We start from the raw sequence: 25,269 nt of genomic DNA, 5'->3' as shown, positions 1-25,269 counted from the left end.
ATTCCTGTGATGAAAAGCTGAATTTTTATCAGCTGTTACTCCAGTCTTAAGTGTCACATGATCCTTCAGAAATCATTCTAATATGCAGATTTATTATTAGAATGATCAATGTTGGATAATATCAACAGTTGTGCTGCCAAATATTTTTTGGAACCTGTGATTTTTTTTTTTCAGGATTCTTTAAAAAGTTTAAAAGTTTAAAAAGTACAGTGTTTATTCAAAATATAAATATTTTATAACAATGTAAATTATTTATTATTAACTTTTAATAAACTTTTAATTATTAACTTAATACATCCTTGGTGAATAAAAGTATTAATTTCTTAAAAAAAAAAAAAAGAAACAATAAAAATGTACTGACCCCAAACTTTTGAACGGTAGTGTACCTACCAGCATATGCTGTTTTTTTCACCAGGGATCTTCCAAAATAATACTGTTTTTGTATCACGGAATGTAGTTTAAAAAAATTTAGGCGGCAATGTAGTTGTTTAGACTTCAAATATGCGGTTTGTTAATAAAGATAACGTCTATTTTAAAATTTGCTTCGACGTTTTCGTACATTGTACGCTCCAGGGCGTCAGCGGGCGTTCAGCGCCCATTAACCCCGCCGAGAGCGCCTCACCTCGGCCAGATCTTTTAGAATTTGCCGCTGGCTCTGATGCCTCCGTAGTGGTTAAACATTAGTTTTGGATAAATCCAACATGCATTCTTTGGTCTCATTCATCTATTTTATGTTCCAGAGCAAATACTCTAAGGGCAAAGTCTAAAGTTGTATTGTGTATATCAGAGCATTGCCTTTGTATACTTTTGACTGAATTGCCTAGCAAACTTTATGTTGGCTGTTGTTGTTATTTATTAAATATTATTATTATTATTCAGTAAATAATACTGTGCAAATAATAAAACCATGTGTGTTCATGATGGTGATTTTAGTTACATTATTCCAGCATTAGATATGGCGTAAAGTGACTGTTTGTATGAGTGTGTCAGCCGTAAAGACTTTTATATTAAAAGAGATTTAAACAGGAGGGTCTTAAACAAGGAAGTCATTTTACATTAAACAACAAGAAGCAGCCAACAAATGCACTAAGGAGCGTCGTCATCGTAAATCATCCTTAACAGACGAAAGTAGTACAACAAAGATTGCTTTCCTCAGTTTAATCGGCCATATTTGCGGCACTGAATGTAAACAAAGGCCCTGACTGAACCGAACGAAACTCGCATATTTTGCTGATTATGCTGCTGAAAATGGTCAATTATTGTCATGTTTAGGGCTGTACTAATCGGTTGGACCGGGAAAAACATTTGGAGTACGTTACTATAGACTGCCAAGTTAAAACAAATCAAGAAGAGTGCAAAAAACTGTCTGAGGAACAAAAGGCATTTGTGGTTTGGCCAAACTGAAGCAGGATTTCCAGGGCAAGAATCTTGACAACATTTGTGTTCATTGTATTTTATAGTTCTTATCATTTCCAGTCAGGTTGGTGATATTAATATCTTAATTGATACTGCTCGTATGTATCTTTACCACCTTTTAACTTTAGTCTGTCAAAATATTGCGCCATTTCCTGATTACTAACTCCTTCTTTATATAATTTAGCAGCTTCCACATGTTTTTTTTTTTTTTGGTGTGTGGTTTAGACAGCATAAATTAGCAGAACAACTATTCAGTAGTACGTTAACCATGCAATCCATGCTGTTGTTAACATCTGAGTATCTCCAAAATTGGCCGCGCATCTGCGTAACTGACCAAATTGTGACGTAAGCGCAAATCCTCTATCGTTTTATCCTTTACCATATTATTTCCATGAAATATCATGCTAGAAACTGTTTATGCTATATTTCTGTAAAATAAATGTCACTTTTTTTGACAGTTTTAATACATTTTGGGTGTGGATGTTACTGTAATCTTATAATAATAATAGTTTGTGATTGAGGTAACTGTGATTCACAAAACCAAACAATTTCAAAATACCGTTTCAAAACTGTTTTGATTGCATTCGTTTTTAACCACAGGCTTGATCAGCACAGGCACTTGTTCCTCAAACATCAGTTGGCAGAAACTAGGGGAAAGGTCAGTGTGAAGTGGTCATCTAAATACGCTCACTAGAAAGTGGCCCGCTATCATCCAGACTAATGCTGGCTTTGCATCAAAGCGCTGTGTGATAAGTGCTATTTATAAACCGCACGTAGTGCCTGACGACAATGAAAGCAGAGCATCTAGCACAGGCTGCTTTCAGGTTTTGTAGTAAAACATTTGAAAAAGTTAAAGGAAAACATTCCTTATTGGAATCTACTCAGATTTGCAGTAATCACCATCACAGAATGTGGGAACTTCTAGTATTTCATCACAGTGATGAGCTTAATGGGTAATTATCTCTCGTTAATGCAAATTCTGGTGACCAGAATATTAAACAACTGAACGTTTGAGATGGTAAAAGGAGAGATTAAGTATGTTGATGTCGACTTCTCTAGAACTGACTGGTCCACCTAGGAATGGAAGCCAGTAGGAAATGTCGTTTGAACCTGATCTGACGTCAGGTTTTAGTTACTTATACAGGATCAGATAGTGACTCACTGCACCAAAAAAGCACTAAATCTCGCAACACAAGGAATATTGTGAAACATTTCCAGTACAGACATGCAATTCCTCTGAAGAATTTTATTTGCAATAAAAAGGGCCAATAACAAAAGCCCAAAACAACATCAAATTAAAGGAAAAGTTCACCAAAAGATGAACATTTCTTAAAAATGTACTCACTTTAAAGCCATCAGAGATGTAGGATCAGTTTGAAAATGTCTTAATGATGGATTTGTGTCTTACTTTTGGATTAACTGTGGATTATTGTGACGTTTTTATCAGATCTTATTCTGACGGCACCCATTCACTGAAGAGGATCCTTTGGTGTGAAGTGATGTAATGCTAAATTACTCCAAATCTGTCTTGATGAAGAAACAAGCCTGTCTACATCTTGGATTGCATAAGGGTGAGTACAATTTCAGTACATTTATTTATTTTTATTTTTTTGGTGAACTATTTCTTTGAGTCTCTGGAGTGAACTGCGTGATATGACCGGTGAGACAAAGACACATAAACACATCTTATACAAACACACGTACATAGTGTGAATAGTGTGTATCAAGTAATAGATCAGTACACAAAAAAGACACATATAACATAAATGAACACACACACACAGCTGAAGGATTTTAAAGCAGCTTTTTCAAAGTCTTCTTCACTGCTGGTGGTAGAAACAAGGACTTCCTCTGTGTACATGTGAGTTCACTTCAATTATTCCTTTTTTTTCTTGTTTATCAACAAAATTGTCTCCTGTTCTTGTCTTTTCCATTGATCCATCCATCTTCTGTTCATCTTTGGAGAGCCCGTCTATTTCCCTGTGCTTCCATTCTTGCTCTTGACTCTGTTTATCTGATCTTGCACTTTTCTTCGTGTCATTGATCCGTCTGTTCTTCAGCCCCAGTCCCTCATTGGCTGCTGCATCCGCTTCCTCCACTCTTCTCCCCTGTTGCCGCTTTCTTGCGTCTCTTGTTCAGCAAGGGGTTACTGGAGGCGTCCAAGTCCTTAATTTTGACCTGCTCATAATCTACACGCATGGTGGCCAACGCACTGGTTAACTCTTCCTACAACCAAGAAACAAAAAAATAAATCAATTAATAAAATAAAAAAGGTGAAAAAGTATAAATAGTAAAATATAAAATATAGGTGTTTTTGTATAAATTTGTCCTTATAAGGATTATTATTATTATTATTAAAATATAAAAAAATTATTTGCGCAATATGAATGCAATTTAAAAACAAAAATCACTGTTAATAATAATAATAATAAAGATAATTTTTTTTTATTTACATGGCATAGATGTATTCTATATTCTATATATTTAAATAGAATAACATAAATGTTATTTATTGTTATTGTGTGTGTACAATTTAAAAATAACCATCCTATTAATAATAATAATGATTTGTTTAAATTGCGTAGATAGAAAAATATTACAGTTAATTAAAATTAAAACTAAAGCTTAAACTTGTTTTATTTCAGGTTATTGCCATTTCTGTTTTGTATAGTTTGACTATAATTAAACCTAAATAATAAATAAAAATGAATAAAAACTATATATACATATTTTAAAAAAAAAATGAAAATGACAAAAATATAACATATTTACTGAAACTTTGACTTAAAGTGAAAACAGAAAATCTAAAAATAAATTTTAATTAAAAATATTTACAAAAGCAGTAAAATTATATAAAAGATACTACTAATAAATAACACTATTTTATTATTTTATTCATATATTTAATATATTTGTTAAATTGCTTAAATATATATATTATTTAAAATAATAATATATTTCATTACTTCAAATGTAATGAAGTAAGATTGAGTTTGACTTGAACTATAGCTAAAACTAAATAAAGCAAAACAAATAAATAAAAATTAATAAAACAATATATAGACATTAAAAAAAATGAAAAAGACAAAATTATAACAACATTACTGAAACTTTAACTTAAAGTAAAACCAGAAAATTTAAAAATAAATGTTAATAAAAAATATTAACAAAAGCTGTTATATTATATAAAATATTATGTACTACTAAATAACTGTTTTATTACTTTATTCTTATATATTCAGTATATTTGTTCAATTACATGAATATGATATTTAATATATTACTATATGTCATTACTTGAAATAAAATAAAATAAATGTTAACTGAAATAAAATAAAAACATCTAAAAAAGCTTAAGCTTATTTTATTTCAACTAGTTGCCATTTCTGTTTCATTTAGTTTGACTAACCTTAAACTAAATAAGCTAAAACTAATAAAAAATAATAATAAATAAAATTATAGACATGTTTAAAAAATAATGAAAATGACAAAAATATACCAAAATTACTGAAACTTCAACAGAAAGTAAAGTAAAAACAAAAATCTAAAAATGACATTTGAATTAAAAATATTAACAAAAGCTGTAATATTACATAAAAGATACTACTACCAAATAACACTGTTTTATTATTTTATTCATATATATCTAATATATTGTTAAATTACATTAATATATGATATTATTTAATATATTAATATATTTTATTGCTTGAAATAAAACAAATGTTAACTAAAAAATAAAACATAAAAAAGCTTAAACTTATTTTATTTCAGCTAGTTTCCAGTTCTGTTTCATTTAGTTTGACTTGATCTAACCTAAAACTAAATAAACTAAAACTAATAAATAAAAATGAATTAAAAAATATATAGACATATTTTTAAAAAATGAAATGAAAACGACAAAAATACAAAAACTTTTTTTACTATTACATAAAAATACTGGTACTACATAACACTGTTTTATTATTTTATTCATATATATTCAATGTATTTTTAAAATGTTTCTAATGCTATATATATATATATATATATATATATATATATATATATATATATATATATATATATATATAGTTACTTGAAACAATATTTTCATAGTTTACCTTGAAGTACTAAAGTAACTAAACCTAATACATAATTAATAAAAACTATATAGACTTTTAAAATTGACAAAACCAAAAACAAAATTACTCTATCACTATCTAAAATTAAAGTAATAAATATATAAAAATAAATATATATATATATAATTTTGAGCAGTATATTTAATGTTTTTACAATTTAGCAAATTCTTTTCATGAAATGTTGTTCTAGAAAACTGTTCATGCTATATTTCTTTCAAATAAATGTCACTTTTTTGACATTTTCATACATTTTGAGTGTGGATGTCACAGAGTTGTTTTTATTCTCGTTTGGCTCCCCCTTGAGGATACAGGTGGTATTACAGAAAACAATGCCCTCACAGAGTGCTACCACTCTTCAGTATCAGATATTACATAAAAATAACAAAACAACTAAAAAGACACTTGGATATTTGGATATTATTCCAAACTGGTCGTGTAATTCTCTCAATGGCCAGTCCAGCCTGTGCTCACCTTGACCTCGTCCCACAACTCGCTGTCTTCCGTCAGCACTCGTGTGGTGTGAAGAGGCGTTTGGGGAACCACCATGGATTGCTAAAAGAAACATCTCAGTGTTGAAATCCTCGTATATGCAGAGCAAATATATCCAAAGAAATGTCTGAAACACTTACATTGATCCAAGGGTGGTTCATGAATTGTTCAATGGTCATTCTTTCATTAGGGTCCGTCTTCAATAGCTGGTGAATCAACTGTTTGGCTGGAGGAGGAAAAGGAACATGAATGTTTTAGGTCCCCATAATCTAAATCAGTGTTTTAGGCTTCTTGAGCATTATAGACATAATGCAAAAAAAGTTGGAAATACTGATCTAGATAGTGAATCATGACACCAATGTGAACAAACACACAGAATATCTGAAATATTGAAAACTATAATTATAACTATGCATGCATAAACAGGTCCATGATTACATGCATGAAGACAACAATAAAAAAAACAAAAGCGACACTGCCCTCTGGTGGTTTAACAGGCAGCATGTAGTTTAACAGAGTGCAAAATGGACATAAAATGCATCTCACCCTCCTCAGACACTTCTGCCCACTCTGGGTTGGGAAACTCATACTGGCCCATGCGAATCCGCCGCTTCATTCCCGGCGAAATGGCTTGTCCCGTGTTGGAATAGAATGGCGGGAATCCACACAACCTTCATGCAACATAAAGATGAACAAAGCAGTTTCAGCTAGACATTTTAAAATGATATACACTAAAGTTTTAATTTTGCACTCGACAGAGTTGTTATACTCACAGGATGTACATGATCACACCCAGAGACCACATATCACATGATTTGTCATATTTCTCAGGGCCTAAAACCTCTGGGGCTGGAGACACATGTAAAAAACGCATTCGTTTACATTTCAACATTGAGTGTTATTGTGTTTACAATACATATACAAACAGAACTCAGTCTCAGTCTGTTTAAAGAGAGGCAAAGAATGCAGCGCTCATGATAAGAGTGACATTCATCTTACTGACCTACATAATACGGCGTGTAACAGGGCGTCTGTAACGGGTTATGCAGTGAAGTCTCCTTAGCAAAGCCAAAATCTGTAAGTTTGAGAACTCCAGTGTCTTCCTTTTTGTTGTAGAGCAGGTTCTCTGGCTGAGGAGAGTATACAGATGCTCAAAATCTTGTGGAATATCGCAGTTTCCTGAATATCTGAGTGTTATTTTTATTTGTACAGATTCTTACAGACAATCATTTGTTACCTTGATGTCCCTGTGTGCAATGTTCATGTTGTGTAGATACTGGATGGCTGTTCCGATATCTCTCATGATCTCAGAGGCCTCTGCAGGTACAGAATAGAGAGAATACAGTGGGACTGCAATTTCAATTATCTACTACTCTAACAAAAGTTATGCAAAAACTCCTGTTATAATCACTGAAGCTACGAAATTAATCTTTTATTTATGTCATATCTGCACTGTGTTATGATAGAATTCGCAAGCATGCGCAATCATCAACAGCTCCAGGGTTTTTAGCGCCGACTAATCTAAGCGCCTCTTATTGGCCAGTGCGTTCCTAAGGTCAACTGAAACACATTTGATTGGTTATAAGGCTCAACGCTGCACAAAACAGCACGTAAAAGCAATCTGATGCAGTGTTAGCAAATCTAAATGTAATTTTGCAGATTGACCCTTCTCAAAAACAATGCTACATCATGTTCTCACGCAGTGAAAAATACATTGCAGAACAAAGGGGAAACTGACAACACACCGACAGACAAGACAGAGCAGGTGTGAAACTTCTGGTATGAAACAAGGCCTCAGCTTCAACAAAAAAACATGAATGAAAATCAGAACGTATTTTATTTTAACCGCGGAATGACGTCAATACACAATTTTTCAAGTTTAAGTCCACCAAGTTATTGTGCTCTTCTGTCTGATTTGTTTGTCGGACAGAATAGTGGATTTGGCTTTATGATTGGTCAGATTGCCTGTCAATCAAGCTGTTTGCGAATAGTTGATTAACTCACTAACCAACCAATGGAAAATACATTGGAAATTTCCTTCTGGTTGTATTTATTGTTAACTAACAATTTAATAAGTACAGTAATTGGAAACTGCATAGGAAATGAACGTTCTCTCCTCTAATTAACTAACTAACCAACCAATGGAAAATACATTGGAAATGATCCTCCTTGTTATATTTATTGTTAACTAATTTATCATCTAAATGGAAATTGCATGGGAAATTAACTAACCAACCAATGGAAAATACATTTGAAATTTCCTTCTGGTTGTATTCATTGTTAACTAACAATTTAATAAGTACAGTAAATGGAAACTGCATAGGAATTAAACATTCTCTCCTCTAATTAACTAACTAACCAACCAATGGAAAATACATTGGAAATTTCCTTCTGGTTGTATTTATTGTTAACTAACAATTTAATAAGTACAGTAAATGTAAACTGCATAGGAATTGAACATTCTCTCCTCTAATTAACTAACTAACCAACCAATGGAAAATACATTGGAAAGGATCCTCCTTGTTATATTTATCGTTAACTAACTAATTTATCATCTAAATGGAAATTGCATGGGAAATTAACTAACTAACCAATTGATGGAAAATGCATTTAAAATTTCCTTCTGGTTGTATTTACTGTTAACTAACAATTTAATAAGTACAGTAAATGGAAACTGCATAGGAATTAAACATTCTCTCCTCTAATTAACTAACTAACCAACCAATGGAAAATACACTGGAAGGAATCCTCCTTGTTATATTTATTGTTAACTAACAAACTAATAATTTAAATGAAAATTGCATTGGAAATTAACTAACTAACCAACCAATGGAAAACACATTGGAAAGGATCCTCCTTGTTATATTTATTGTTAACTAACTAATTTATCATCTAAATGGAAATTGCATGGGAAATTAACTAACTAACCAATGGATGGAAAATGCATTTAAAATTTCCTTCTGGTTGTATTTATTGTTAACTAACAATTTAATAAATACAGTAAATGGAAACTGCACAGGAAATGAACTTCCTTTCTTATAATTAACTAACTAACTAACCAATGGAAAATACGTGGGAAATAATCTTCCTTGTTATATTTATTGTTAACTAACAAACTAATCATCTAAATGGAATTTGCATGGGAAATTAACTAACCAACCAATGGAAAATACATTGGAAATTTCCTTCTTCTTGTATTTATCATTAACTAACAATCTAATAGGTACAGTAAATGGAATTCTCTAATTACCTAACTAGCTAACCAATGAAAAATACATTGGAGATTTTTCTCCCCAATATTTATTGTTGAAGTCCGCCTGTAGTCAAAATTTGTATCCCTTAAAATTGATCTTTGATCATCAAAATGACATATTTAAATGTTTTTTCTTGTGAAAATAATTTTCTCATGCCTTAAAACAGCTTGAATGTAACTCTACCCCCTTGCCTCATTTTCTATACGTGATTTATACGTTGATTTATACTATATGTTGAGGTGATTAGTTACTTAGCAAAAAAAGGGCTGTTTTTAAACTGCATTTCTGGGACAGCCTTTGGGAAACTACAGTTTTAAGGAGAAAATACTCAGCAATGATTAATGGTCTGGGACATGGTTTGTCTAAAAGCATATTAAAAACACCACATAGACAAATAAACAACATAAAAATCTTTTTCACTACAGGGGTACTTTACCTAACAAACTAAATGGAAATTAAATGGGAAATTAGCTTCCTCTCAATATTTATAGTTGACCAACTAACCAACTAACTTTTAAACGTCATTAACACCATGTAAAATTGGTGGCAGCAGAAAGAGTTTCGGTTGTTCTAAATGTATGTATGTGTGTATGTGTGTGTATGCGCGTTTGTGGCTATATACATCTATATTTGCATGGTATATTTCCTGTGTGTGTGTGTGTGTGTGTGTGTGTGTGTGTTCTATGTATCACAAGACACAGAAAACCCACCTCGCTCAGTGAAGGCCTGGTCTCCTCTAGCCTGAATTCTGCTGAAGAGCTCTCCCCCCTCCATACTGACACAACACAGACACACACACACAACACACATTTTCTAATTACACAGCTTAATGCACAAATACACAATCACAATAAGCTGAGTTCCTTTCCCAGCTGAGCATGTGAAAAAAAACAACAATATGGCTTTATGGTTATAAAATGATGTGAATCATATTATTGCCAAAATGTCCAAAGCAAGAGGGAAACAGGAAATGAGCTCTAATTAAGGGATGGAACGTTAGTCTCTGTGAATGCTGGGCTATGACGGTCTCTCTCTGCTCTTCTGAGTGCTGCTCTTACAGTGAGAGTGAATGAGATGCTCTCAGACCGCTCAAACACCTCAGATAAAGCACATCACAGCCACTTAATACAGCACTCAAAGCCACCATTTGATTAAACAGCATCAAAATTGTGTGGCTTTTAATCCATGTCTATTAGCTTTGAGATCATCTGTGTGAAAGCTAGCAGAATTCACTTGTTGCGTTAAGCATTTACAGGCTGACTTTTCTGGAAAATGAATGACTCATGTCGGACTGCACTAATTTTTCTCCAATGAGAATGTCCCGAAAGTCTACTGGCTAAAAGGGATGAGCCATTCCATATATCCCAATGAGAAAAACATCACCATATTTTGTTGACGTTTTTGAAGTTTTGCGGTTGCTGTTACTGAAACAAATGAGAATAAAATAAAAAAAAAAAACACTTGAGATTTTACCAGAGAAAAAGAGAACTGAAACCTTCATTCAGAACAAGACTGTGACAAAAGATCACATGGTATGACTGGGTGCAAAAATACAGGAAAAAAAACCCACAGCACTGTGTTCTGTTTTTCCTGTTGTGTCTTTGTGAAAAAGAAATGTCACTAGTCAAGGACGTTGACTAAAGAGCTGTACTATTTCTGGCAAGCCGGGCATGATGGGAAATTCTGTTTTACCACTGACAGGACTCACCATTCCATAATTATGAGAAGACACTTTTTCCCACGATACATGTTTTCGTAGAGGCTGAGGATCCGAACTATATGTGGCCCCCCGGACACTCGCCAGTGCAGCTCCACTTCTCTCTGGGCTTTGGGACACTCATACAGAATCTAAAGAGATGAGAAAAAACATGCAGACTGTCAGTCCAGACAGATCTGAAGTCCAAAACAAAGATTTACAGATAATGTACTCTTGTCATCCAAGATGTTCATGTCTTTCTTTCTTCAGTCATAAAGAAATTATGTTTTTTGAGGAAAACATTTCAGGATTTTTCTCCATATAATGGACTGATATGGTGCCCTGATTTTGAACTTCCAAAATGCAGTTTAAATGCAGCTTCAAACGATCCCGAATGTGGTTGTAAACATTCTCAGCCGAGGAAGAAGGGTCTTATCTAGCGAAACGATCGGGTATTTTCATAAAAATAATACAATATATATATATATATATTTTTTATTTTTTTTCTATTATTATTCTTAAGCGCTCGTCTTGCCTTGCTCTCCTTGAACTCTGTGTATTGTGACTCAAGACAGTTAGGGTATGTGGAAAAACTCAGATCGTATTTTCTCCCTCAACTTCAAAAATCATTTCAAAATCATCCTACATTGCTGCAGAAGTACCGATCCAGTCTTTGCAAAGTGAACATGCAAAGATGATCAAACACCCTTAACAAAAAAGGTAAAACAGCAGTAGGACAATTTTGAAGTTGAGGGAGAACATGAGATAGGAGTTTTTCGACGTACCCTAACTGTCATGAACCGGAAAAAACATCCAGGCAGAGTAAGACAAGATGAGCATTTAACATTAAAAAGTATAAAATTGTATTATTTTATGAAAATAACCGATCGTTTCGCTAAATAAGGGATCATTTACAACCGCATTTAGGATAGTTTGAAGCCGCATTTAAACTGCATTTTGGAAGTTCAAAATCGGGGCACCATATCAGTCCGTTATATGGAGAAAAATGCTGAAATGTTTTCCTCAAAAAACATAATTTCTTTACGACTGAAGAAAGACATGAATATCTTGGATGACAAGGGGGTGAGTACATTATATGTGAATCTTTGTTTTAGAAGTGGACTTCTCCTTTAAGACTGGTTTTGTGGTCACATATTTTATAAAAATGTATAATTTACTCACCCCGTATGCCATCCAAGATGTTCATATCTGTCTTTCTTTAGTCGAAAAGAAATGAAGGTTTTTAAAGAAAACATTCCATTTTCTCCATATACTGGACTTCAATTGTCCAAATTGCATTTTCAGCGCAGCTTAAAAAGTATATACATTTCTTTTCGACTGAAGAAAGAAAGACATGGGGGTGATTTTGAATTCTGGAAGTGAACTACTCCTTTAAATATATATTTTTCATGAAATAATTGTCAGCATGTCACGTATGCAGTCACAAAAGCTTAAATTGTTTTGAACCTAGAACATTCCTTTAATAAAACTCAACTGCTTTCCAGCTGCGTGCTGCCCATTAATGAAAAACGGTTATGCAATAGCTTGTTTCATCTAGAAGAAATGAAAATTTCTATTCATGTTATGCAATTTACCACACAGATTCAGCACAGAAAGACCTTAATTGGTCTTTCTGTGTGTTCGTCTATTCTCTCCTTCTAAGTGGGATGTCAAACACATGGCGTGCACTGGAACAGAGTCAGACCTTGACATTGCACATGCATCCCATCAGAGTGTATTTATGGGGCTTCAAGGCTTGCACTGCAGTAACACCCAGTGAAACGTATTGGTTAAGTTAGTGTTTTGTGTGCCTTTTAGGCAATATAATGTCTATGATCAACTGATACTGACTGTAGTAGTTTCTAGGGCTTGGTAAAAACTAGTTCTCGATTTTAATCGAAACGATATTCTTAAATAATCCCAAACATTCGATTAGTCTAGTCTGTAGCGCCTCCTCCCGTCTAATAAATCGCAATTAGCTTAGTGCTTACTTACTTTTGTTACAAAACAAAGTGTCAGATTTCAAATTCTGTCTGTTTTACTACAGTATTAAAATAATAAATGCTGTTTTGGCGCTCTTTAATGTGGAGTGACGGATCACTAGCGCCTCAGTTTAGGAGAAGCAGCAGCACGAAACGGACATAATTTGATCATCTCCTCTGCTTTAATACCAGTTTCAGCACAAAATAAATGTGAATATATAATCATAATCGGTGAGCATAAACTCGTTAGTCAACTAGAAAAATGAACTCTAGAGAGGAGCATCTTACTAAATACATTCATGTGAAAAAGTTAGGACACCCTATTGAATTACATGGTTTTCTGTATCAGGACATCATTAAAAAAAACTGGTCCCTGGCTGGTCTTAAAATTTTTAAAAATAAAACCTCAGATGAACAACAACACATGATAAATTGTGCCGTGTCATTATTTAATGAACAAAAATAAAGCCAAAATGGAAAAGCCATGTGTGACAAAGTTAGAACACCCTTACTGTTAACATTGAAATTAAGAGGATAAATAACAGTCAAGCACTGCTAATCAAATACCTTTGATTAACTGATCATCAGCAAGTCTGAGCACCTCTATAAAAGCATAAGATTTGGCAGTTTGCTGGTCTGGAGCCTTCAGGTGTGTGTTAACACAATGCCAAGGAGGTAAGACATCAGCAATCATCTTAGAGAAGCAATTGTTGCTGCCATTAATCTGAGAAGAGTAATATGGCCATTTCCAAACAATCTGAAGTTTATTCACATGTAGAGGACATTTAAAACAGACACCTCTTCTTCCAGGAGTGGACGTCCCAGAAAATTCACCCCCAGATCAGACCGTGTAAAGCTCAGAGAAATGGCAGACAACCCAAAAACTACACCTCAGACTCTACAGGCCTCAGTTCACATGTTAAATGATAAAGTTCATGACAATACCATTAGAAAAATATGGGACAAAAATGGCATGTTTGGAAGGCTTGGCAGAAGAAAGCCTCTTCTGTCTAAAAAAAAAACATTGCAGCACAGTTTAGGTCTGCAAAGTTGCATCTGAACAAAACACAAGTCTTCTAGAATAATGTCCTTTGAACAGACGAGACTGAAGTGGAGATGTTTGGCCATAAGGCACAGCGCCAAGTTTGGTGAAAACCTAAAGAGCATATCAGCACAAACACCTCATTTTGGGCTTGTTTTGTAGCCACAGGACCTGGGCACCTCACAGTCATTGAGTTGGGCATGAACTCCTCTGTATATCAAAGTATTCTAGAGTCAAATGCGAGGGCATTTGTCCGACATCTAAAGTTGGGCCAAAATTGAGTCATGCAACAGGACAATGATCCCAAGCACACCAGCAAATCTACAACAGAATGGCTGAAAAGAAAAGAATCAAGGTGTTGCAACAGCCCAGTCAAAGTCCAGAGCTCATCCTGACTCAAATGCTGTGGTGAGAGCTGTGCATAAGCAAATGCCCACAAACCTCAATAAACTGGAGCAACGTTGAAAAGAAGAGTGGTCCAAATTCCTCCAGAGCGATGTGAGAGACTGATAAACTCAGACAGAAAATGAATGCTTTAAGTTAATGCTGCTAAAAGTGGATCTACAGGCAATTGACTCATAGGGTGTCCTAACTTTGTCACACATGGCCTTTCCCTCTTGGCCTTATTTTTGTTAAATAAATAATGACACAGTGTGATATGTCATGTGATGATGTTTATCTGAGGATTTATTTTCCAAATTTTAAGACCTGCCAAGGACCAGATCATTTTTTATTATGTCCTGATACACAAAACCATGAAATTCAATAGGGTGTCCTAACTTTTTCACATGACTGTATATGAATCATATAGAATATTCATTATAATTTGTACTGTTCTTCAAAGTTAATTTTGTTTAAATAAACAGCCACCCAGAAGTGAGTATAAGGGTTTTTTTATGAATCTTTCTGATCGCCTTTCCTAATAAAGTGCTCGTTAGCAAGTTTAGCGGCTAAACGCGGCTAAATGCGGCTAAAGTAAACAGGCTCGTCACTCCACAGAGAGGAGAGAGGGGCGGGGTGAGCAGAGCTCATTTGCATTTAAAGCAACCTCGACCAGAATGGGATGATTTTTGCAGAGCTGATTTTGGCAAGGTAAAAAGGGTGTTGTTTTACACAACCATTGGGAATTTTTAACCAAAGTATATTATAGACTTTTCTTTAAGACCCTAAAGAATCATATCAACTTGTGGAAAATGGGCATCCGATGATCCCTTTAAAAAAAAATGTACATGTACTATACTTGATATATATCCAAAGTAATCAAACTGAAGCTTGTGAATCAGAATCGAATCATGAAATGTGTGTCAAAACCCAGCCCTAGTAGTTTCATAAATACTGTCAGCAGCTATTTACAGAAGCTAGCTCATAATCACACAGGATGTCTTAAAGGAGTAGTTCAACCAAAAAAGAACAGATCTGCAGAAATATAGCATTTGCTCACCAATGAATCCTTCGCAGTGAATGGGTACCGTCAGAATGAGAGTGCAAACTAAAAACATAAAAACATCACAATAATCCAAAAGTAATGCACACAACTCGTTTATCAATTGATATCTTGCGAAGGGAAAAGATGCTTTTTTGTAATAAATTCATCATTAGGACAGTTAAGTTTAAACAATTGCTTATGGCCAAAATATGAGTTGCTTATAAAGTCGTGTTGATTATTGTGGTGTTTTTATCAGCTGTTGAGCGAGTGACGCAATGCTAAATTCCTCTAAATCTGTTCTAAGAAACATAAAAAACATAAAATGACTACATTTTAATTTTTTGGGAGAACCCAAAACCCAAAAACTACACTGTCACATTGTCCCAAAACTTTCCAGTTCTCCTTTTGCGTTTATTACTCTCATTGGTGTTAATTATAAATCTATTTTTGCCTTGAATAAAAGCAGTTAAGGCAGATGTCACCACATAAAACACGATTACTAGCAAAGAAATGTGCTATATCCATTTACACACTTAAAAAAAAAAGTTTTAAACAATTGTTTACAAGCAAGCAAACAGAAATGGGGTTCTGGTTTTAATTTCCATCAATTAAAGCCCAAAAACTGTTTGAACCACTTGCAGAGGCGTGAACTGCATGCAATTTTCATTTGACCCCCACCCACGTCGTCTCTGTCTCTGCAGCTGATAACCAGAAGTTCACAACGTGTGTACACGTGTGTGTGTGTGGGGGTAAAAAAGAGACGTGTTGCGTTAGCTTTCCGACTAACAGCAGCCGAAAGACAGTTTGAGTCATTTAACAGAGATGCCTGTGGGCTGGAGTTTCAAGGTCAGCGTAAATGACTGACTGGAGTAACCTTTATAGTTCAGTCTTGATTCAGAGATACAGGAACCACCTACAAAAAAAACTAATGTAGAATCACAGGGAAACAGACGTTAGGAAACTCCTTTTACTACAATAACAGAACAGAAGCTGTGGTTGGAAGAAAACCACGAGAGTATCAGATAACGCACACTCACACACGATAAGTCACATGTGCGTTGGCTTTGCTGCATAAGCTTTATGGGTAATCTTGTAAAAGGATTAATTTCTAAGGCGCGATAACATCTCTTATGAACGCAAGAGCTGTCTGGTGAAACAAACACGTTGACTTAAAAAGAACACTTATTAGTATAAGAAAAGTATTATTATCGATCACATACACTCTTAAAAAAAGACACTTCATGATGCCATAAAAGAACCTTTTTTGTTTAAATGGTTCTATAAAGAACCTTTAACATCTGAAAAATATAGAAAGTGATGGTTCTTTAAAGAACCTTTGACTGAATGGTTCTTTGTGGAACCAAAAAGAAGAACCTTTTAAAGCATATTTATTTTTAAGAGTGTACTTATTAAGGCTAAGTATTACACTAGAAACCATTTAATGATTTTGAAAGACGTCTCTTATGATCACCAAGGCTCTAAAAATGCGGTAAAATACTGTGAAATATTACCATTAAACTAGCTCTTTTCTCTTTGAATACATTTTAAAATATAATTTATTCCTGTGATGCAAAGCTGAATTTTCAGAATCATTCCATCACTCCAGTCTTCAGTGTCACATGATCCTTTAGAAACCATTCTAATATGCTGATTTGCTGACCAAGAAACATTTATTATTATAATTAATGTTGAAAACAGTTGTGCTGATTAACATTAATGGTGAAAAAATGTGATGCTTTCAAATGTTTGGGATCAGCAAGATTTTTAATGTTTCTTAAAGTTTCTTATGCTTATCAAAGTTCCATTTATTTGATCAAAAACAGAAAAAAACTGTAATATTGTGAAATATTTTTGCAATTTAAAATAACAGTTTTCTATTTTAATATACTTTAAAATATAATTTATTTCTGTGATGCAAAGTTGAATTTGCATCATCATTACTCACATGATCCTTCAGAAACCATTCTAATAAGCTGATTTGCCACCCAAGAAACATTTATTATTATAATTAATGTTGAAAACAGCTGTGCTGCTTAACATTTTTTGTGGAAAAATGTGATACATTCAAAAGTTTGGGATCAGTACGATTCTTAATGTTTTTTAAAGATTTAATGCTCATCAAAGTTCCATTTATTTGATCAAAAATACAGAAAAAACTCTAATATTCTGAAAAATTATTCCAAATTTAAAATGACGGTTTTCTATTTTAATATACTTTAAAATATAATTTATTTCTGTGATGCAAAGCTGAGTTTTCAGCATCATTACTGATGTATCATTACACATGCTAATTTGCTGCTTAATATTTTTTTTGGAACCTGTGATATTTTTAGGTTTCTTTGATAAAAAAGTTAAGAAGAACAGCATTTACTCAAAATAGAAGTTTTTTTCTAACAGTATGAATCTTTACTGTAACTTTTTATCAATTTAACACATCCTTGGTGGATAAAAGTATTCATTTCTCTCAAAGAAAGAAAGAAAGAAAAAATGTACTGAGCCCAAAGTTTGAACGGTAGTGTCTGTTGTTACAATTTCTATTTTAAAATATATGCTGTTCTTTTTAAAGAATCCTGAAAAAAATATCACAGGTTCCAGGTTTCCAACTTTAATAATAAATGAGCATATTAAAATGATTTCTGAAGGACCATGTGACACTGAAGACTGGAGTAATGATGCAAAAAATTCAACTTTGATCACAGGAACAAATTCTATTTTAAAGTATAATAAAATAGAAAACCACTATTTTAAATTGTAATAATATTTCACAATATTACTGTTTTTTTCTGTGTTTTTTAATCAAATAAATGCAGCCTTGATGAGCAGAAAACTTTTTTAAAAACATTCAAAATCTTACTGATCTCATTATAAAAGTACATTATAAACATATTTAGTCACTTTTAAGAAATTGAATGCAACCATGCTAATTAAAACTATTAATTTCTTTAATTGACCCCAGAACCTTTGAATGGTAAAGAACCACTCAGAAAACCAAGGTTTTACACCACGTTTTCTTTACAAAACACAAAACATCAAAATGCAGTAGTTTACATTACGAGAGAAAGCAGAAATGTGACCATGTGCCTTTAAATGAGTCAGGTCTATTTTTGAGCAAGCTTTTTCAGTTCAGTTCAGCTACAATGGTTTCAATTAAGGTGAGCAATATATACTGATGCAAAATTGTATTTGCCATGAATGCAATCAGTCACATAAACATAAACAGATATGCAATAGGCAATTCATCAGGGACTGACTGCAGAATGCATGATGGCTATATTGACTTCAAGCTTTATGACTGCATTTAATTTCCTGAGTCTACAGCCACAGGATTTAATAGACTCAGCAGTAAAATTAACTGCAAGACGAGTCTGTAGACTTCCGACTGGATTCTGTTTAGTAAACAACAAGTTATATTCTTTTATGCAAGTCATTAGTTTAAATGAGATGGATGGATGATGTTTACAGATACATCAAATGACATATTTATTAACTTATACTTTTAAATGACTTTTGTTTATAGCTTACTGCAGTCAGATAAGGGCATTTTATTTTTTGTAGTTAGTGTTTATATTTATAATAGTAGTGAATTCAACAGAAAGTTTCTGTGACCACAGTTTCCTTAAAAGCCTTACAAAACATAGTGGGGAATTACATCTTAAAACCACTATATTTCAGTTTCACCCAAGAAGCGTTTACAAACACGTAGGGGTTTTGCATTCTGGTCGGTTTTGTCATTTGAGGCGGCTCGGTTTGATTTATTGGAGGTCAGCGTAATCATAACCATCTCGCACTTGGTTCTTGGTTAAACAGAGTCATGCATGAGTGTTTATATAACTTTCTGCGTTCTTCCAAGTCACGTTTTATGATAACACGTGAAACATGACTCTCTCAGATCTAACATAGACTCGTAAAAGACACCAGTATTACACAGCAGTCTGCTTTATAGAAACTATTCTTATCTCATGCAATCTAATCTTAAACTTTTTATTGGCTCTGTAGTAAAAGTTTATTCCACAGCCCAGATTTTCATGCAAAAACGCTATAGCATAAAACTGGGCTTTCTGAAAAATTAACTTCTACAGACAAGTTGGCAGAGCTGTATGAATTCGTCATACGGCTCTGTCACACTCTGCCTTCTCTGTTTCTCCCTTAGGGGGAAACAAATTTCATCCCCCTTGCTTGGAAACCATAAAGCGCCTTCCAAATGAACCTTGCGGCACACTCAGAAATATGCCAGGATTGAACAAAGGCTCAAACCTGAACAATGGCTGGATTCTGAATGTCAAATCTGTGTGGAAAGATGAACTCAGACACTGAACAGCGCGAGTGGCAGTGCCAGGGCTGTAATATGAACCAGTCGAGCATACGGTAGCTGACAGCACAATGGGAACGGTGAAAGGCCATTGAACAGTGCTCACACATCTTTTCATTGCCATTTGCTGCCATGTTCCTTTATTAAATTATATAAGAAATATTGTTAAACGTAAAAGAGGATGTAATATGTTACAAAAACATATTGTACTTAAATTATATAATATAAAAATATAATTGTTTAATATATTTAAAATATATAGTTTATATAATGTTTATGTGCAGTTGAGGTCAAAAGTTTGCATCCACCTTTCAGAATCATTACAAATGTTAATTATTTTACCAAAATAAGAGGGATCATACAAAATGCATATTTTTGTTTATTTAGTGCTGACCTGAATAAGATATCATTCAGTGTTTTTCACACTGAGAACAACTGATGGACTCAAATGCAACTATTACAGACGGTTCAAACGCCCACTAAGGCATTAAGAGCTGGGGGGTGAAAACTTTTGGAATTTGAAGACCAGGGTAAATTTAAGTTATTTTGTCTTCTGGGAAACATATAAGTATCTTCTGTAGCTTCTGAAGGGCAGTGCTAAATGAAAAAAAAATATGATATTTAGGCAAAATAAAAAAAATGTGTACACATCTTCATTCTGTTCAAAAGTTTTCACCCCCCAATCTTAATGCATTGTTTTTCCTTCTGGAGCATCAGTGAGCGTTTGAACCTTCTGTAATAGTTGCATATGAGTCCCTCAGTTGTCCTCAGTGTGAAAAGATGGATCTTATAATTATACAGTCATTGTTGGGAAGGGTTCAAATACACAAAAATGCTGAAAACCACAGAATTTGTGGGAGCTGAAGGATTTTTCTGAAGAACAGTGACCAGTTTAACTGTTCAGGACAAACAAGGGACTCATGAACTATCACTAAACATAAAAAGCACAGCTGTGGATCATTCAGGTAACAACACAGTATTAAGAATCAAGTGTATGTAAACTTTTAAACCATCTTACTTAACTATGTATGTATTATACAGAGAATCCTATGCTATAATTGTTGTAAAAATTCAGCTTTTCACAGGTAAAATACAAAAAAATGCTACAGTTTAAAAGTTTGTAATCAGTAAGATTTTTAATGTTTTTTAAAGAAGTCAAAGTTCCATTTGTTTGATCAAAAATACAGGAAAAAAAGTAATATTAAGAAATATTATTGCAATTTAAAATAGCAGTGTTCTATTTTTAATCCATTTAAAAATAGAATTTATTTCTGTGATGCAAAGCTGAATTTTCATCAGCCATTACTCCAGTCTTCAGTGTCAAACGATCGTTCAGAAATAATTTTTTCAGGATTCTTTGATGAATAAAATAACAGTACTTATTCAAAATAGAAATCTTTTCTAACAATATAAGACTTCACTATCACTTGTTATCAAACAAACAACTTGTTATTAAAATTTACCAACCCCAAACTTTGTACAGTAGTGTATATTGTTACAAAAGATTTCTGTTTTAAATAAATGCTCTTCATTTTAAAGTTTTATTCACCAAAGAATCCTGAAAAAAGTATTGCAGGTTAAAAAAACCTTCTGAAGAATCGTGTGACACTGAAGACTGGAGTAATGATGCTGAAAATTCAGCTTTGCATCACAGGAATAAATTCTGTTTTAAAGTATATTCAAATAGAAAACCACTATTTTGAATTGCAATAGTATTTTACAATATTACAGTTTTTTTCTGTATTTTTAATCAAATAAATAGCCTTGATGAGCTAAAAAAAAAAAGTTTTTCAAAAACATTAAAAATGTCATCTTTTTTTTTTTTTTGGCTGTCCTGGCTGACCTTTTAAATTCTAAATGTTAATTCCAAATGGTTTAGACCTGCACACCGCAAACTAAACTTAAATTAAGGCATCAACAACCACCACTGCACCTGCCTATATTTGCAGAGTACAGACTCTGCAGGATAGAGACCTAACAGCAGTGTAATAAATATATCTCAGGGGTTCGATCAGGCTGTAAGATATCTTTTCCTTGTTGGCAGGCGTTCAAGACCAATATGGGAAATCAAGAGTGAATTAAATGAATTAGATTTAAAGGATGGCTTTTATCCAGCTAAACAGAGTGGATTAAACAGCAGCTATACGCTCACATTCATTACAGTTAGCCGTCAACATGCTGCTTAATTAAAAGGCAGCCAAGATGGACAGCTCTGCCCTATTCCTGTTTACCCTGTGATTAAAAAGCAGAGAGGATATTGAGCAATAAATTGCTCCTAAATGACTCAGGTCAATTGGATTTTCATTGTGCCCCAGCACAATGAGATTCATTTAGCATAGCACAACTCTCAACACAACAAACGCCTTATTTACATTTGCCTGTTTCAATTTCATAATAAGAGCATCTCTCAAGAGATATTTGGGATGTAAGTGAGTCATTGTGATCTGTTGTCACACTGGCTCTATGTGATATTCAATTCCTGACCTTAATCATATGAGAGACACTGAATGTGTATTTCAGGTCAGCTGCTGTTAGATCTTTCACTAAGTTGTAAAACAGAGAGAACAGGTGCATCCAGACTTGCCAAATCAGATGGTCTGACAAAACTACAAGCTCTTGTTGCTTCACAACAAAAACCATGAGATGACGAATTAATACCTGACATTTTGGTACACTTTGCATCTCTAAGTTCCTTTTACACTTACAGGGCCCTATTGTTATTTTAATAATGAATTAGACCAGTTTCCCCAGAAATACACTACCAGTCAAAAATTTTTGAACAGTAAGATTTTTAATGTTTTTAAAGAAGTCTATTCTGCTCATTAAGCCTGCATTTTTTTTATCAAAATACTTTTTAAATATTTTAAATATTTTTACTATTTAAAGTAACTGTTTTCTAGTTGAATATATTTTAAAATGTAATTTATTCCTGTGATTTCAAAGGTGAATTTTTAGCATCATTACTCCAGTCACTTGATCCTTCAGAAATCATTGTAATACGCTGATTTGCTGTTCAAGAAACATTTTTAATACTATTATTATCAATATTCAAAACAGTTCAACAGTTCAAACAGTACATTTTCAGTATTCTTTGATGGATAGAAAGATTAAAATATTAGCATTCATCTAAAATAAGACGCTTTTGTAATATTATACACTGTACCATTATAGAAAATTATATAAATTAATACTTCTATTTAGCAAGGAAGCTTTAAATTGACCAAATGACTTTTTGAGCAGCAAATCAGAATATTAGAATGATTTCTGAAGGATCATGTGACTGGAGTAATGGAGCTAAAAATTCAGATTTGAAATCACGGGAATAAATTACATTTTAAAATACATTTAGATAGAAAGCTATTATTTTTAATATTAAAAATATATTACATTTTTACCGTTTTTGCTGAAATAAATGCAGGCTTGGTGAGCAGAAAAGACTTCTTTAAAAACATTAAAAATAAAAAAAAAATTGACTGGTAGTGTATTTAAATAAACATTCATTTATTAAATTGTAATTAACATTTATTCAGATATTCAGGTTTAAAATCAGCATCATTTTTTTTTTAATTAGGCTTATAATTTTATAGTTTTTTCTATTACACTTATGGTTTTCTCTGTAAGTGCATATTGAGCTACTCTGATCCAGCTGGATTACACTGGACAGTAAATCCTTGTTTGCGATGGCGCTTGGGTGACATGTTTCCATTGCACTGCCTGAATGCTGTGTGTCACACCTCATCTCCTTAAAGAGCCAAGTCAGATTTGGTAACCCTTTAACCAGTGGCCCTCCAGTTTCCAGGAACCTCAACACTGCTTGTAACTCTGACAAGTCAGCCTTTACATGATGTACAGAGCCATGGCACACGTGCAAACACATGGAGACACTTAAAGACAAGCAAATGAACCGTTTTCTGACATCAGATGTGAATACATAATGAATTACTCTCTTGATTGCTGAGGCAAAACTCCTGTAGCTCAAACACCTGCCAGTTCATTAGAATATAAGCGAGTTTTACTTCATTTTTTCAAAGCTGTCATATTTGACGTAGACTTTATACAACTAAATATAACTAAATTCTTATTCAACCAATGAAATTCTTAAACTTCATGACTGATACAAATCTATATTCACTAAATGTTCCTGTCCTTTTGGGACTTTTATTAAAGTTAATTTCACAATTCACAATTTTAAGATTTCCTGACATTTTAAAAACCCCTGTCAAAAAGGTATTATACATTTTTCTTGATTTCATACTGAAATAGTACATGAAATGTACTTTTAAATAGGTGCCACTTTAAGTGAACTGAATATATCTACTGTAAAAGTCCATTACATTTGGTAACTACACGTTGTGCTTGATATTTTGAGGCTTAAGGACTTATTTTTAAACACCATCACAATTATTGCATCAGGTTAACAGGGTTCATTATGTCAACTTGACGAAAAACATGAATTACACGAGTTGAGTCAACTCTCCCATTATATCCCTATTACAACATGTGTGTTAAATTTACCTTCAGAGCGCACTTTTGTCCGGTTTTCTTGTTGTAGCACTCCACTACTTTGCCGTTAACACCCAAACCCAACACTTGACTGGAGACTTTGTAGTCATCTGTTACGGCATGGCGCTTGATTTCGAGTTTAGGATAGACGGGCAGTGGGAACTGAGTGGAGTCGGTGTCTGTGGACTCGTTCTCCGGTTGAGACGCGGCGTTCTCGCTCGGTTCTGTCTTCTCGCTTTCCGCTTCAGGCTTTGGCTCGGGCGCCTCCGCGTTGTCCGTTTGAGACTTTCCATTCTGGAGCATCTTTTAGATGAAATGAAACTGGTAGACACTCAACGTGGCTTAGGAGGGTCCTTTAAAATCCACAGATAAACTATCCGCACGGGTCCCGCTGTCACCGAGTGACGCTGTTCCGAAAATACACCGGTGATGAATTCCTGTGATGACTGACGGTTACAGAATTACAGCACATTTACCAGCATTAAGACATTTATTTTCTGATACATGTATGTAAAATGTCGGTTTCAACATCACCGGGAAGATTCCCTTTAATAAAGTCCAACCAAAAATTAAAATTCCCTTATGTATAAAGTACAAGTTATAAGAATGGATTCCAAAACAGTGTTATCTAATAATAAAAGTCATATTCACGTTAAGTAAGAAAAGGTCCTGGGTAAAAGTGTCAGACTCAAATGAAAAAGAAAGTGTCTTTTGTCCTGCGGAGTTCCCGTCATTGACTGTAATTGCCGCTGTGCGTGTGTGTGCGTTCACATGGGGTCAGGGTCTGTTGCGGAAGCGGGAGCTGCTGAACCGCTAGTTTCTTAAAGGAGCCGCGCACATTTATTGTCGCAGCGCTTGATCGAGATGACTTGAGTAAGCGTAATTCCCGTTAGAAATTAGATTGAGACAACTAGCCTAAGCCTGCATTACTACATATGTATATATACTACAAGTCAAAAGTTTTTGAACCATAAGATTTTTAATTTTTTAAAGAAGTCTCTTCTGCTTACCAAGCCTGCATTTATTTG

General features: G+C 33.7%; 1 protein-coding gene across 1 annotated transcript; it reads right to left on the bottom strand.

The window, feature by feature from the left end:
* Positions 1-2,642: 2,642 nt before the first annotated feature.
* Positions 2,643-25,213, bottom strand: mapkapk3 (MAPK activated protein kinase 3). The gene is made up of 10 exons (XM_051122114.1): positions 24,254-25,213; positions 10,992-11,131; positions 9,994-10,058; positions 7,267-7,346; positions 7,033-7,159; positions 6,803-6,878; positions 6,576-6,700; positions 6,170-6,255; positions 6,012-6,092; positions 2,643-3,642 (listed from the first exon to the last, which is right to left on the bottom strand). The coding sequence occupies exons 1-10, from the start codon at positions 24,542-24,544 to the stop codon at positions 3,487-3,489; spliced, it is 1,227 nt and encodes a 408-aa protein (XP_050978071.1). The 5' UTR covers positions 24,545-25,213; the 3' UTR covers positions 2,643-3,486.
* Positions 25,214-25,269: the final 56 nt, after the last annotated feature.

Source organism: Labeo rohita, chromosome 11 (genome assembly GCF_022985175.1).
Source record: "Labeo rohita strain BAU-BD-2019 chromosome 11, IGBB_LRoh.1.0, whole genome shotgun sequence".
Classification (NCBI taxonomy): Eukaryota; Metazoa; Chordata; class Actinopteri; order Cypriniformes; family Cyprinidae; genus Labeo; species Labeo rohita.
This window is presented reverse-complemented; position numbering and strand designations above follow the sequence as displayed.

What these genes read in the sequence shown, in the direction of transcription:
- mapkapk3 (XM_051122114.1), bottom strand. Translation starts at nt 24,544, where the DNA reads ATGCTCCAGAATGGAAAGTCTCAAACGGACAACGCGGAGGCGCCCGAG. An exon ending in TGAACCACCCTTGGATCAAT is followed by an intron (nt 6,093 to 6,169) that starts GTAAGTGTTTCA and finishes TGTTTCTTTTAG; the next exon opens with CAATCCATGGTGGTTCCCCA. An exon ending in AGTTGTGGGACGAGGTCAAG is followed by an intron (nt 3,643 to 6,011) that starts GTGAGCACAGGC and finishes TCTTGGTTGTAG; the next exon opens with GAAGAGTTAACCAGTGCGTT.